The sequence below is a fragment of the Labrus bergylta genome, chromosome 4, assembly GCF_963930695.1.
Source record: "Labrus bergylta chromosome 4, fLabBer1.1, whole genome shotgun sequence".
Classification (NCBI taxonomy): Eukaryota; Metazoa; Chordata; class Actinopteri; order Labriformes; family Labridae; genus Labrus; species Labrus bergylta.
The window spans coordinates 18,008,341-18,023,428 of NC_089198.1; the positions used below are offsets into that span (position 1 = coordinate 18,008,341).

Sequence of the window (15,088 nt, forward strand, 5' to 3'; positions counted from 1 at the left end):
CCTTTAAATGGCCCTTCTATGACACTTACAGATTTAAAAAAAAAAAAAAAAAAAAGGAATAAAGCTATTTTAAGCTATTTAAATGCATAAATTTACAATTTCAGGGCCATTGGCAATAACCCTACTGTATAACTTCCTGTCCCATTTGCTGGTAGCCTATCTGTGCCTTTGTGAGTATGCCCTCCTCTGTTGATTCGTGCAGTGATGCACTGCAGCAGGACGCTGTCACTCTCCTCCTCTCCTGTGGGTGGCGCCCTACCGAGACAGGCTTGTACGATTCTGTGCAGTTTCGAGTCGTTTCGTGTGCAAGAAAGTACCGAGCTTGGCTGGCAGCTAGCGAGAAGAGAAACCCCTATACCTCTAGCTGTGTTTAGCTTTCCCACGGCTTTGATCAGTTTTACACTTATTTCCTCGTTTCCAGCTGTTTATTACATTACATTAAGTTGAATACAAACTGGAACTTACGCGGTCCAATCGACGGACGGACGCGTTTGGCGAGGGGGCAAGGTGCGTTTTCTAACAGAAAGGAAGGCTCAACATTTGGGAGCTGGCGTAGGAAAGAGAGAGAGCCAGGACTACTCAGCGTGTCGGTTCAGCCGGGGAGAGCCGGGGGGAACCACGGTACAGTCACCGCCAGCGCCACGGGGAGTCGGGGCCCGAGAGGGAGCCTGCCAGGCCCGCGGCTTGATGCACCCTGCCTGCCTCGCCTTAGCCGCAGTCCGGGATGGGGGAGACCAAAATTATATACCACCTCGACGACCAGGAGACACCGTATCTGGTGAAGCTGTCGGTGCCGGCGGACAAAGTCACCCTGGCAGACTTCAAAAATGTCCTCAAGAAGCCAAATTACAAATTCTTCTTCAAATCTATGGACGATGACTTCGGGTAACTGTTACAGGGCTTATTGTGTAGCATCATCTTTTCACTGGTTTTCTCTGCTTTAGTGAAGCTTGGTTGACTCTAGCTTGGTAGTAGCTTCTTCCAGCTGGCGTGTCATCGTCTTTTACTTCACCTGTGTATCGACCTGGAGCTCGCGTCTTGCATTACAGCTCCTTTGTTAGCCGCTAGAAGAGCTCGCAGTGTTAGCAGGGTCCGTTTGTTTACATTGCTTGTGTGGCTAGGTTACACGTATCGCCTTGCCTTTTCTCTCACCAAGTTTGGTATTTGAACACTGGTGAAGGCTCTAAATGACATTTTTTAGCGTGTTTTAAATACAATGGGAGCAGGGGCAGTAGACAAAACCACTGATATTAACCTGGTTAGTGACGTTTCTGCTAACAGGCTAACCTCAGGATGTGAATGGCCGGCTTCAGTCAGCTCGTCGCTGGGTGCAGCAGGCCCCTGCTGTTGTTGTCTATTAGCCCGAGGAATGCAGAGTTCAACACAGGAATTCCCTGTTCATCACTCTGGCAGTTTTATGAGCATGTCCTTTTTGTGTTAAAACATGGCTGGAAAAGTAGACGTTTTATAATCCCCCAGACAGTGTGTCCTCTCTTCACAGTAAACATGAGGGTGTGCATTTTTTATTCATTACAGCCATGTTTTCCAAAGTTGTGTTTGGCTTAAAGGCAAACTAGGGTGGGGCAACAACTTCTTAACATTTTCAAGTGTGAAAGACCTATTCTAAAAAGATCCACATCTATGTATGCTGTGAATAGACCATTCTGACTATTCAACAATTATTCTGGGGGGGGGGTGAGGGGGTTAAACCTTTACTCCAACCTATGGTATAGATCAAGACAACCTGTCAGACTGGTATAAACATTGGTTGTCAAAATATTTACCTCAAAGACTTTCAAAGACAGTCTCGCTGAACATCACCATTCAATTCTTCACTGAAAAGAACCGCTGATTGTGTATGTGTTGTCAAGGTAACATCTGACATCTGATTCTCTGAAGGAAGCCGTCTGTCTGGGAGGGTTTTCTGGTAATTCACTCAGTGAAATTGGTAAAAGGTTGCACAAGAAAACTTTTAATTCCCTGTTTTTTTTATTGACAATAATAAGAGCTTTTTTTTTTTTTTTTTACCAGATAATACCAACACTTCTTCTTTAAAATGTACAAACACATTTCAGTCTGACTTGTTGTAATGTAGCAATGTTGGCTGGCCCCTACTATTTGGGGATTTTGTTAAACTGTTAAGTCTTGATTGGCAGATCGTGTGTTTGAAGCCAAATTGTAAATAGTTTCTAATCTACATACATAAGATTGTTATACACTTAAGCAGGCAGAATTGTTACTTTTTCCCTTTGCTGCATTAGATTATCATTTTTTTACCAACCTTACCAGCTAGCTAATTCTGCTATCAGCTTCACATCACCAAGAACCATTTATATAGACAATAATTAACACTGATATTTTCTTTAGGCAGTGTTGGATTTTCCTAATTGCCTGTGTGTAAAAAAAAAAAAAGCTGTGAAAATAGTTGTAGTAGGTGTGCTATATGAGGTGCACTTGTTTTTACGGTTGTCACTATCTGTCCTGGGTGATGGAAGTATTGCCCAGCCTTATCTTTTATTGCCCTGAGAGTGCTTTTATGTTGGTTGGGGTTTACTGAAACAGAGCTTTGTTCTCTTTACAGGGTGGTAAAGGAGGAAATATCTGACGACAACGCTAAGCTGCCCTGTTTCAATGGACGTGTGGTGTCATGGGTACGTTCAGAATATATCCTGGGATGATTTTGTGTTTGTTCATTTTTTATTTTTTGTGTTCCCTTTTTTTTTTTTTCCACTCTGTTTGTGTGGTATTTGGCAACAGCATGCATGCGTTTATAACAATGACTCCCATCTGTTGACTAATGATCCCAACCATTCTCTGTCTCCAGGGAGAGACGCTCTGCAGCTCTGTGATAATGTTATTATCACATAATGATCCTAGAGGCAACAGACACAAGCAAACACCCTTATATGCTGCCTTGCTTTTTAATTTCTAAGCACTTCTTAGAGAATTAGAGCTGTAGTTGCATAGTTTTAATGTAATAGCCTTCAATTTGAAGTCCCTCCACATACTAGACTGAACCTTTCACATCCATGTACATGGACTTGCACGCACTACCTCATTTCGAGGCTCTGAGCAATAATTCTCCTGTCTCCATAACACAAGAGACATCTGGTCCCGGTGCACAGCCTGCCTTCCTTTCTCATCGACATTGGAATTGGATTAAGAGCAAGTGAAATCACAGGATAGTAGGAAAAAAAAAACCCAATAACAAAGAGCCTCACTGCGTGCCATCTACCAAGAAGATTAAATCTCACAGGAGGAGGAGAAAAAGTTGAAAGAAAGAGTGTTCTGTTTCTTGACGTAAAAGGCTGCTGATGCCTTCGTTTAATTTAGCACAGTGTGGTTGTAATTATAGGTTTTATTTGAGAGCCATCAACAAATTGCTATCACTAGGTGTTTGTGTGTGTGTTATCCAGTGTGCATGTCCTTATGTGTCCCTTTGTTATGGTATTTTTCATTTGTGTGTGTGTGTGTGTGTGTGTGTGTTGGAACATGTTTTATCTCCGGGGGGACATGGAAATGTTCCATGTGCAGGGAAGAGTTATCTCTGTTATAGGTCTTACATTTATTTGTCTTGACTGTTCATCTGTTATTTGGATGAACTGATTGATGGCTCTCGTGGGTGTGGAGGCCTGTTTCTTTAGCACCACATCATAACGGGCCAGTCCCCACAATCTGGTCTGTTGTACATTATTTTGTCAGCTGAAAAACAGATTTCGTCTTTCACAGTATGTTTTACACCTCGTCTTAGTGCTCCCCTCCTGAACTAAAGTAGCCCCTGTGCAAACTAAGAATAAAACATTAGAAAGTATAAACACCTGGTGCATATTGGATAAAATGATATAAAGACAAATGGGATTTTATTTTTTATTTAACCTTTATTTAACCAGATAAATAACCCATTGAGATCAGGATCTCTTTCACAAGGGTGACCTGGCCAAGAGGGCAGCAGCACACGACAAAAAAAGCTTTACATGATAAAGAGACAGTTTACAAACAATAAGTTAGGAGAGAACAACAATTTACAATGTGCAAAATTGATTTACAGATAAAGTGCAGAATCGTATCACAGATTACAATTCAGAAAAGAAAGAAATATACATGATATATTTTCAGTGTCCTGGACAGCATATTTGGTTGCTGGATGGGTCCCACTTGATTTTTCTGATATTAATCAGATATCTTTAGACAACCCTGTCACACCAGAACCCCACCATTCTTATTGTTCATGAATTGTCATGCATTTACTGACACTGGTTAAAAAAAAGCCTGTTTCAACCTTTTTTATCTCTTCATTTTCTTTTAAATTTTCCACCACAAGTAAAAAAGCATTCAGTCTGAAGTGGTTAGTCAATAAAACACTAAATGATGTGAGCTCCTCAAATCTTTGTCGTGGACGTGGAGTCTAAGAAGCTGAACGTGTGTTTAATCTTAGGCCCCAAAAAAAAGAAGAAGAAGAAAACAATTGAGATCATCACCATGAGCACTTTGTAGTCTATTCCAATTCATAATACAGTAATAAAAACAAATGTTACTAATCAGCCCAAGGGCTCTAGGAGAATTCTTCTATTTTTTTTTTAGCCTGTTGGGTGTGGTAATGCAAACAAGGAATGTGTGCCTGCTGTGTAGAAAGTGAAATCAAACTAAATTCTTTGCACTGGACAACGGTATGCTTCTCATGGTCACACCAGTTTCACGTCAGCTATTAGACTTGTTTTTGCATGCAAACCATGCACGTTCAACGCAGCTTTTCTAAAAAGGAAAACATCTAAAATACCACAGAACTCAAAATCCATTGTAGAATGGAGGAATCAAATAGTATCTTGAGAGAACAGGACTAAATATCACTGGTATATGCTGAAATTAAAAGGGAAAAGTGGGTGGGGGGTTATGGAAATGTAAAAAGTCAACAATGTAATGTTAATGTTCCTACAGTTCTGGCAAACCTGGAGTCTTTGACAATGAAACAGGATATTCCCTCCACCTCTTGGATACAGTTTAGTTTAAACACAATAGTTCTCTGACATATGTCTTTTGCCTACTTGCTCTGTGTCTTTTAGTTTACTTTTCCCTCTTAAGTGTTTGTCTCATCCCTGTGTCTGACCTGATTCTCAATCTGTCTGACAGCTGGTCTCTGGAGACGGTGCCCACACAGATGCAGGCTCAGTGGCAGACAGTTTAGACGCGCCACCCCCTTTGGAGAGAACTGGGGGCATTGGGGACTCAAGACCACCTTCCTATCAGTCAGTATATTCTGAAAATATTCCTGATGTATTCATAGTGTGCAAAATGGAAATCATTTTTCATTGTGTGTGAAAAAAATGGACTCTGTAAGTTCTATAAATGAGTCCCTCTGTGTTTCTTGCGAGTCACAGTAGCAGAAACAGCTAATGTAATGTGAAAAGAATGACACCTTGTGACTGCCCAGCAGTTTATTTTAAGTATCCTTCATGCTGGGAAAGAATCAATATGCCTTAGACATGAAGAAAATTGAATGTCGTTCTTTTAGGTTGGAAAGAAATGTTTAAATTATGAAGTATAGTTGTTTCAAGTTTTTAGTGGCAGCCAGGTCAATTTGTAAAGTGTTTAATAGTTTGTTGAGTGAATAAGTAATGTGATGATAAACTTACAGCATGTTTAACATGATTTTGTGAGGTTAGAGGTCACATGAGATTTAATGTTTAGATACTGACAATGTCAGTTCTATCTGTCTATCTTTACTTGACACTAACTTTGGCTTCATTGCATTGTCTCTGTCTGGAGTGGGAAGGCAGCAAGTGTTCGAGATAGTTTGGACAACGACACAGAGACTGGCTCCATGGTGTCGCAAAGGAGAGAGCGTGAGAGGCCGCGACGGAAACACACCAACGAACACGGTCAGAAAAATGTTTGCTGAACACTGTTTTTGGCTGATGCAGAGGTTTCTTAACTGTGGTTTGAATAAAATGATGTAACAAGCTTTCACAATACTCTGATTTTTAACTTCATGTATCAAACATCAAAAAAGGAACCAGCTTGGATTGAAGATAGTTGATTTTGTGGTAGAAAAAAAGAGAGTTTGAGAGATTGATAATAAATGAAATAAGATATGCTACTGTTTTTTTTATAAGTATAAAATTGTGCCTTAAGTTTGTGTTAAAATGTCTAGTGTAGGCTTCCTCTGACCTTTTATCTATGTTATCTATAAACAGCTTTATTTTTTTGGCCCTTGCATGTATGTATCATCCTGCTTACTGCTCTGCTGCAGGTGGAAGGCAGAACGGTTTGTCATCGCGACCTGCGGGACGCGGGGGCCCCGACTACGACAGCTGCTCATCCTTTATGAGCAGCGAGCTGGAGTCCACTTCCTGCTTTGATTCAGAGGACGATGACGCAACTAGCAGGTCAGACATTTTGCAAGATTGTTTAGCTTGTTCATGAGTGCAGTTACTAATAACAACAGGAATTCTGCCTCCAGTTAGGCATCTGGATTAACTGTTGATGGATGATGGATTTTATAGTCTGGTGGTTTCTGTGGCTACCCCCCTGAGTTCTCCTCCAGGAGTGGTATAAATATCTGCAGCCCAATGAATAGTTTCTGCTGTTCTCAATCTTCAGGCATCTCACAGGGTTGTTTTTCCAGTTGATGCAGCTCTGAGGAATCCGGATTGAAGCTTCATTGTAGCTTCAGAGTTGATCTCCAATCCAGAAAAACACTAGTGGTTCCTAAACAAACTTTCTGTCTTTGTCAGTCAGGTGATAACTTTAAAATGTGTGCTGTTCTAATGCTGTTATTGCACTTTTATTATGGAAAACTGTGCAAGGAGTCCTTATGCTGATGTAGGTAACAGTGGGGCTTTCATTTTATGTTTGTAAAGGAACTTGTTGAAAATAGATTTTTTTTCTGTCCAGGGATTTTTTTATTAACATAACACATAAGTATCTCAGAATCAGAATCAGGTTTTATTGCCAAGTACATTTACACATACAAGGAATTTGACTTGGTGTATTGGTGCTAAACAATTAACAAAGAAATAACGCAGAACTAGCAACAACTTAAAGACTACAGTATAAGAAGCTATTACAATATATAAAATAGAATTTAAAAATGTAAAATATAAAAATGAAGCCTAATTGAGGTAGACAAAGAACAGAAGTGATATGATTTTGATTGGTTTAGTTATCAAGCAGCAGTACATGTTTGGCCATAAGTAACTCGTATATGTGTGTGTAAACTTTCTAAAAAGATCTTGAACTTTTCTTGTATCCAGATTTAGCAGCTCCACTGAACAAAGCTCCTCTCGTCTAATGAGACGACACCGCCGTCGCCGGCGGAAACCTAAGGCCTCAAATATGGACAGGGTGAGACGACAACACCCTTTGGACTAACATGGCTCTTGTTGTAATTTTTTTTAATTTAATTTTTATTTTCTTAATTGTAATTGTTCTTCTCAACAGTCTTCGTCATTCAGCAGCATCACAGACTCCACCATGTCTCTGAACATCATCACTGTCACTCTCAACATGGGTAAGTGTCATGGACGTATGGAAGCTGCACACAGAAAGCATTTACATATGTTAATATGAATATATTCTCTTTATAATACCACACACTGAGCCTCACCTTTAAATGCCTTACAGAAGACAGTATTGTATGCAGCTGTGACCAACGGTTTCCATATTGAAGCTGGTCTTGATTATCTTCTCTCTCTCTTGTTTCACCTGATCCTTGTCCTCTCCTCCTCACAGAGAAGTACAACTTTTTGGGCATCAGTATTGTGGGTCAGAGTAATGAGAGGGGAGATGGAGGGATCTACATTGGCTCTATCATGAAGGGTGGAGCTGTGGCTGCAGACGGACGCATAGAGCCTGGGGACATGCTGTTGCAGGTGTGTGTGTGTGTGTTAATGTCAGTATAAGACAAAGAGATGGTGCTCCATAGCCAGTCCCACAATCGGCTTCAAGTTATGGGATTTCTTAGTTAAGCTGTTACTCTGAAAATATGTTACCTCCTAATGTGACTATGCAGTGTAAGAGCCATCCTTTATTGTCATACTGAATCAGAATTAGTCGAAATAGAAGTTTACAACTTGGCTGATTGTTTGGTTTTCATTTGTCACTGCAGGTGAACGACATCAACTTTGAGAACATGAGCAATGACGATGCAGTACGAGTGCTGAGGGACATTGTGCACAAACCAGGGTAAGCAGCAACCATTAATACGTACTTGAACATTTTTCATCAAGTAATGAAAATAAATGTTGTGGAATAAAATACAGGACATATTGAAGGGGACTATAAATTGATTCTGTGCTTGTGAACAGCCCCATTACTCTGACTGTGGCAAAGTGCTGGGACCCCAACCCTCGGAGCTGCTTCGCTCTACCCAGGAGTGAGTCTCTGTCTGTCTCGTGTGTCTCTTACTTTATCTCTTTATGCCTAACTTTGGCTTTGGAAAGATGACCCAACTCTGACCAGGTAATATTCTTTTCATCAAACAGGCGAGCCAATCCGACCCATTGACCCAGCTGCGTGGGTGTCCCACACAGCGGCTATGACTGGGGTTTATCCTGCGTACGGTATGAGCCCTTCCATGAGCACTGTCACCTCCACCAGCTCCTCTATCAGCAGCTCTATCCCGGAGACTGAAAGTGAGTCACATCGCCCCTTGCTGTTATGGCTTGTTATCAGTGCACTTAAACTCAAAAGAACTTGCATCTGATGCTGACTCGCAGCTACTTACTTTACCCTACATTATCCTCAGTGTTGTTCTTGTTATGATCAGTTTCTCTGTGATGACCCTCAGAAAAAGCACTTTTTTACTACGTATGGCAACACTTTTTTGTGTGGCATTTTAGCATTTTTTGTAATTAGTATTTTATTATTTTTCAATGAACAGTGTCACATTGTGGTTAGCAAATCAAATGACTTAATTATACTTATACACACTGTAAAAAAGAAAAATATTAATATATAACAAGAAAAAAAATGCAATAATAGACAGAAATATATGTAGGCATTTTATCATTTGTTGATACAAAAGCTGAAGAAATACAGGAAAAGTGAGAAAGAGAGAGTGGGGTAGACATGCATGTAAAGGTTGTGTCTGAGATTCAAACCTACCAACCATTGCATCAAGGATGATAGCATCTGTATGTGGGGTGCCTGCTCTATCAAACTGAGCTCAAACAGACCAGTCAGCCAGAATTTTTGGAGTTTCAAAAATTTCAATTTTTGAACACTTGCCTTTCAGATTGGAGCCCCACCCTCTAAACCTCTAAAGATGCACTAACATCAGTATCTCCCTGGAACTTAGTGAATCTCCATCTTAAGTGTTGCCCTTCCTTTTCACTGCATTCCTGGGATGACTCTCTGTTCCAGTTTTTTCTGTGTTCAGCCTCACAGACTCCAACTGCTCAATAACTCTTGTCAAGACTAAGCCATAACTCACAACCTTTGTACCCCTGTAATTTTGGTAAAAGACACCAACATGTTTTTTTCTGTCTTGAGAAAACGTAACACACTCTCACAGCGTCTTGACCGAACTGATGTGATCCACATTTCTGGAGACTTCTCTTTAAAATAGATCATGAACTTCTTGTGACCCTTATGAAAACAAGATCAATCACATTAATCACACTGGGAAAAACTCTTTGAGTTTGGATTGTGGCTGCAGTGTACGGTTAAGTAATGTGCTTTGTTGTGCTTTTGCAAACTGTATTGTTGCAAAGAGTCATTTCAATAGCAGCTACAGTGACATTTAGAGCAGAAAAGTTTTATAATCATTGTATCTGTTCTACGAGTTCAGGTGGGGCCAGCGATCATAAAGGGTTGGGTTCAACAGTTTCTACAAGATAAAAGCTTCCACGGTGCATAATGTGGTGCAGGCACTTGAAAGATTGAGTTTTGGATAAAGGGTGCAACTGCTATAAGTGTGCACCATCAGGCAAAAGATTTATGAGGTATGTTAATCAATCTAGTGTTTATAAACTAGAGGTGGGGAAATTCCTTAAGAACATATATATACTCTTGGTCACAGGTCATTGGGTAATTAAGGAAATCAATGATTGAAGCAGACATAGATAAGACTGATAGAATGCGTTGATTACACCAAAGGTGAATTAAAACACTTGATATGAAGAACCTCCACGACATGTTATGATACTTATCCAGGAAGGACATTTACTTGATCATGATCAGGGGCTTGATCAGGAGCTGTTATCCCTGTAAAATAAGATCTGGTGTTATTCATGGTCAGGACTGCACAGAGGTCAAATCACAGTCCAGACCACAAGAAACCAAATATTATCTGTGGTAAATTCCAAAACTGACCAACATTTTTGTACTTGTGTAGATTTGGTAACAGCACAACACTTGATTTTTGAGAAGGACTATTCCGGTGATCTTGAAAACATGTTCTGTGGTGTACACACGTACAAATCTCTGACACATTTGAAACTATATCAGCCCTTTTCAGGAGAAAAGTGGTTCAGCCCTTGTGGTAACTTGACTGTGTGTCATCTGATCTTTCCCAGGGTTCGATGACTTCCACCTCTCCATCCACAGCGAAATGGCAACAGTTGCTAAGGCAATGGCCTGCCCGGAGTCAGGTCTGGAGGTGCGAGACAGGATGTGGCTCAAGATAACCATCGCTAACGCTTTTATTGGTACGTCTGTCGGAGCAGAAGCCATGGTCCCGCATTTATCATTTTCTTCATCAGTATGCAGACACACCTCTGCTCTTTATTAGCTTAGTTCAGCCTGTATTAACCATCAGATGTTCAGTGTTATGGCTAAGATGAAAACTAAAAGCCTATTGTGTCAAAAAATACATTATCAATTGTTATAGTGCTAAAATGATTTTTGATTATTTCAATAATCCATTGCCCTAACTTTTCATATTGTTCCACACCAGAGTAGTGTTATCTTCATAGGTAAAAATTATGTGAGTTAGTTTTTTTTTTTAATGTTATGATTTGCAAATCATCGAAACCCAATATTTTATTGAAAATACCATGATTTTCATCAATTTATCGATGTTGAAATTAAGAAAATTACTCTGAAATGATATGTGAAAGTTAAAATCGATGCTAACTTGTTTTAAAAAAAGTTGAGACGATGGTAATATAAAAATGATTAAAAGATTCAGACAATCTGTAGAAATCTCTGTAGACAAGGGACAAAGCAGACAAACAACACTGGGCGATCGTGATCTTCAGGCCTTCAGACTGCCATTCATGAAAAACTGTCCTGAGGTCTAATGAGTCAACATTTGACTCTCTCATGGTGGCCCCATTCTCCAGGCTAAAGAGTAGAGAGAGCATCCAGCTTGTTCTCAGCGCACAGTTCGAAAGCCATAATCTGTGATTGTGTGGGGGTGCATTAGCGTACATGCCATGGGTAACCTGCACATTTATGAAAGCCCCATTGATGCTGACAAAGTGTTGTAAAACCAAAAAGTATTGCAACTTCATGATAAACATGACCCTGCCCCAACTTTTATGAAACATCTTGCCGGCATCAAATGCAAAATGGGCACATCCTTTTCCAAAAACACTGATCTAAGGTATGATTGTAAGATAGTTTTTAGCGAATATGGGGGTGCAATGTTTTGCAAATCATCACATTCTGTTTTTATTTTACATTTTGATTATTTTACATCTTAACTCTTCATTAAAAGGGGTTGTGAAATGTGTATGTCCTTCAGGTTCTGATGTGGTGGACTGGCTCTTCCATCATGTTGAAGGGTTCTCAGATCGCAGAGAAGCCCGTAAATATGCCAGCAACCTGCTAAAGGCTGGCTACATCCGACACACTGTCAACAAGATCACCTTTTCTGAACAATGTTATTACATCTTCGGAGATCTCTGTGGCAGTAAGTGGACACTCAGCTCTTTTTAAACCTAACACCTGCTTTGATTTGTAGCTATAATAACAAAGTGTTCGGGTTAAGTTGTATCTGTGTTTCCTGTAATGCCTTCTACTGCCATATCCACTGATTACAGTGACGATTATAGGCACTCATTGGGGTGTTTTCTACGAATAGGGTGTAAAGTTGAATGTCTAAATCAATTTTTTCCTTCCATCTCCCACAGACATGACCCACCTGTCTATTCATGACCATGATGGTTCCAGTGGGGGCGCCTCAGATCAGGACACTCTCCCCCCTCTGCCACATCCTGGGGCAGCCCCCTGGCCCATGGCCCTTCCTTACCAGTTCCCCATTCCTCACCCATATGACCTGCCACAGCCATTCCATGGAGGACCAGGAGCTGGTAGTGCAGGAAGCCAGCACAGCGGTGAGTACAGCAAGCAAATGGTGTATGTTTTACATCAAAATGTCTGTAGATTTTTTTCAATGTCTCCATAGTTTCCCTTTCCTCCTGCAGGCAATCATTTGTTTGACTAATTTTGACTTGCATGAATCCATGTAAGCTATGACTGCTTAGCTCGTAAATTAGCAAACTACAAACCTCATGAAATTACTTTTCAAGCTACGGAGATTTTGTTTTACGTGTCCCTTATAGGAATTTAAAGGACTTATTCCCATGTTGTACTGCATTGAAATATTGTTTGATCTCTTATCCAGAAAACAGGCTACCTCTGTTAAGAGTTACATTTCCCCTCCAACAGCTCCGAAACGGTCTTATTTACATGTTTTATTTTGTGTATTTAATGTGTAGAAATAGAAAACCAGACATTGTGGTTTAAAAAGCTGTTTGCTTAACGCAATGGAGATATTTACTGACAGCTGGAACCAATGGCTGTGCAGAACATCCCAGACGTCATGTCCTGATTTTGTGGTCGCACACTTCCACGTAGTCATAAATAGTTTACCTACTTATGAGATACAACATGGTACAATTTTGGAGTTTTTTCTAGGTTAAAGTTTTGATGCTTAGCTTGTCCCATGCCTACTTTTGTATAAGATGCAAATAGATTTACATGAAAATCTTTTGCAATGTCCGATTGTTCTTTTACAAACTGTTAGAGTTATCATTAGACTGAAGACCTTGTCTTGAAAGCAAGAAGACTGTTTCTGGTAATACAATAAAGACATGTAATTGCCTTTGGCTGAGTATTTCAGCCTGTGGGAGGCAGTGATTGCTCAGTGACCGTGTCTGCATTAGTCATGCAGCTCTCATGAAAGTCTCCCACAAACTGGGTCAGTACTGCCTGCCTCACTTCTCTCTCACACAGAAGGGAGAGAGTGGCTCATGGAGACATTTTATTTTCAATGTTTGTTAGATAATAACACAGTGTCTTTACCTCTGTCCATAGGAAGCAGCGGTTCCAACTGCAGTAAGAACGAGGGACGGAAGTCTGGTGGCAGCGGCAGTGAACCAGAGATCAGGAGCCACCGAGCTCCAAGTGAGCGCTCAGTGGCTCCCCCTAGTGAGCGAAGCGTCCGTAGCTCTGTCAGCCACCGCAGTGCCAACTCCCACTCAATAGCCTACGGTCCTGGCCTTATCTACGGCCCCCCTGGCCTGCCCCCCCAGCCGCAACATCTATCTACAGCAGCACCTGGCGCCCCACCAGGCAGAGAGCTCGCCACTGTGCCACCTGAGCTCACAGCCTCCCGCCAGTCACTGCGCATGGCGGTGGGCAATGCAGGAGAATTCTTTGTTGATGTGATGTAAGACAGCATGTAGGCAGATAACGAAGTAGCAGAAAGGGCTGTCTCATGTCACTGCAACAACTGAGAAGGACAACATGGAATGATAGGAGGGAGGGAAGATTGCAAAAGCTGTCACCCACGGCCTTGATTCATCTCCCCTGAAAGCAGAAATAAAAACAACCATTTTATGCATGTCGAAAGAAAATGTTCCTCCTATCTTATGCTTTTCTTCCTAGTAGTGACCACACTTTCTTCAGTGAAGAAACCCCCCTTGCTCAAGAAGGAACCAAAGCACCTCTCTCTGTTTCCTCTCCTCAGTGGGGAAGAGTTTGCATGAGGACAAAAAAGAATGAGAGGGAGGGAAGCGGTGGAAACAGACAGCTGGGGAAGATGACTCAGCGCTTTGCTACATGGATGTTTTTCATTTGTTCTTCTTTTCACTCTTCCCTCCTCTGCCTTCCTAATCTAACGTTCTCTGCCCTCCTCCACCCCTGCTCACCACAAAACCGAGTGAAAGAAACCTCTTCCCTCCTTCCATTGTTTCAGTCCCCTGACCTTTTAACAAGAAAAAGAAGTGAAAGAAAGCCGAAATGAACACTAACTTTTAACTTTATCCAGAATGTTTAACTGTTTGCTTGATTTGAGAGAGAAAGAAATTGAAGTTTGTATGTAGTGTAAGAGAATCACAGTTCTTCCTGTAAGAAAGCATTTGTTTTATTTTATACGTAGTTGTTTACAACTAGTTTCATTTATCAACGCTAAACATGAGCATCCAGCTGGAGGCATAATTTTTACACTACATAACTTTATTTTCATCTGTTTACCAGAGTATTTTCAGACTCTGTGTTGCGATAATGTATAGTTGAAAAAAAGTTTCTTACCATGTCTTTCACACTTCTCTTTTATCAAGGAAAAAAAATGTCTTTTTATTTATAAATATAGTTTTATGACTTAAACCTGCCGTTTTGTCTGAAGTTTTTATTTGCATGAATGTGTATATATGCTTGTGAAACAGAAACTACGCATCCTAGTTTGTTTATTTTTCTTCATGGGAACCTGGGTTCACTTTTGCATTTAAAGGGAGTGGATTCCAGACAGTCCAAGTTCAGGAATGTGAAGGTTAGGCAATGTGGTGCACAGGTGTGTGTGTGTGTGTAGTGTGCAAGAGGATCAGCGTGTGTTTTAATTTGCCTCAGACCTTCTGACTCAATGTTTCATATGGTTAGACCATAGATTGTAGGTTAGACTGGGAAAATTCAAAGGTGGGTTTAGTCAACGTGTAGAAAAAAATCAGATGGACTCTGCAGTTAAGCATTTAAAAGACCTCACACATACGGGACCCTCAGCTGACAGGACAAACATATTTACCATTTAAACTCTATTGTGCAGCAAAGGTCGTTTAAGGCAAGTTATTTGTCTCTAGAACTTTTTTTTCATAAGAACATTTAATAAAAAAAAAAAGTTGGTCATGTGCCAAATGGTCCTAAAGTC

The 15,088-nt window shown here is 40.7% G+C and overlaps 1 protein-coding gene across 2 annotated transcripts; it reads left to right on the forward strand.

The window, feature by feature from the left end:
• The first annotated feature begins 272 nt into the window (after positions 1–272).
• On the forward strand, positions 273–14,557 carry LOC109991971 (segment polarity protein dishevelled homolog DVL-3). Of its 2 annotated transcripts, none has more exons than XM_020644432.3 (15): positions 273–885; positions 2,582–2,651; positions 5,128–5,243; positions 5,761–5,876; positions 6,248–6,383; positions 7,251–7,341; positions 7,438–7,507; positions 7,729–7,868; positions 8,105–8,181; positions 8,304–8,371; positions 8,481–8,630; positions 10,515–10,646; positions 11,687–11,854; positions 12,075–12,278; positions 13,261–14,557. In XM_020644432.3, the coding sequence occupies exons 1-15, from the start codon at positions 725–727 to the stop codon at positions 13,617–13,619; spliced, it is 2,058 nt and encodes a 685-aa protein (XP_020500088.1). In that variant the 5' UTR covers positions 273–724; the 3' UTR covers positions 13,620–14,557. The 2 variants fall into 2 exon arrangements, with proteins under 2 accessions (XP_020500088.1, XP_020500090.1); XM_020644434.3 differs by having other exon boundaries at positions 5,764–5,876.
• Positions 14,558–15,088: the final 531 nt, after the last annotated feature.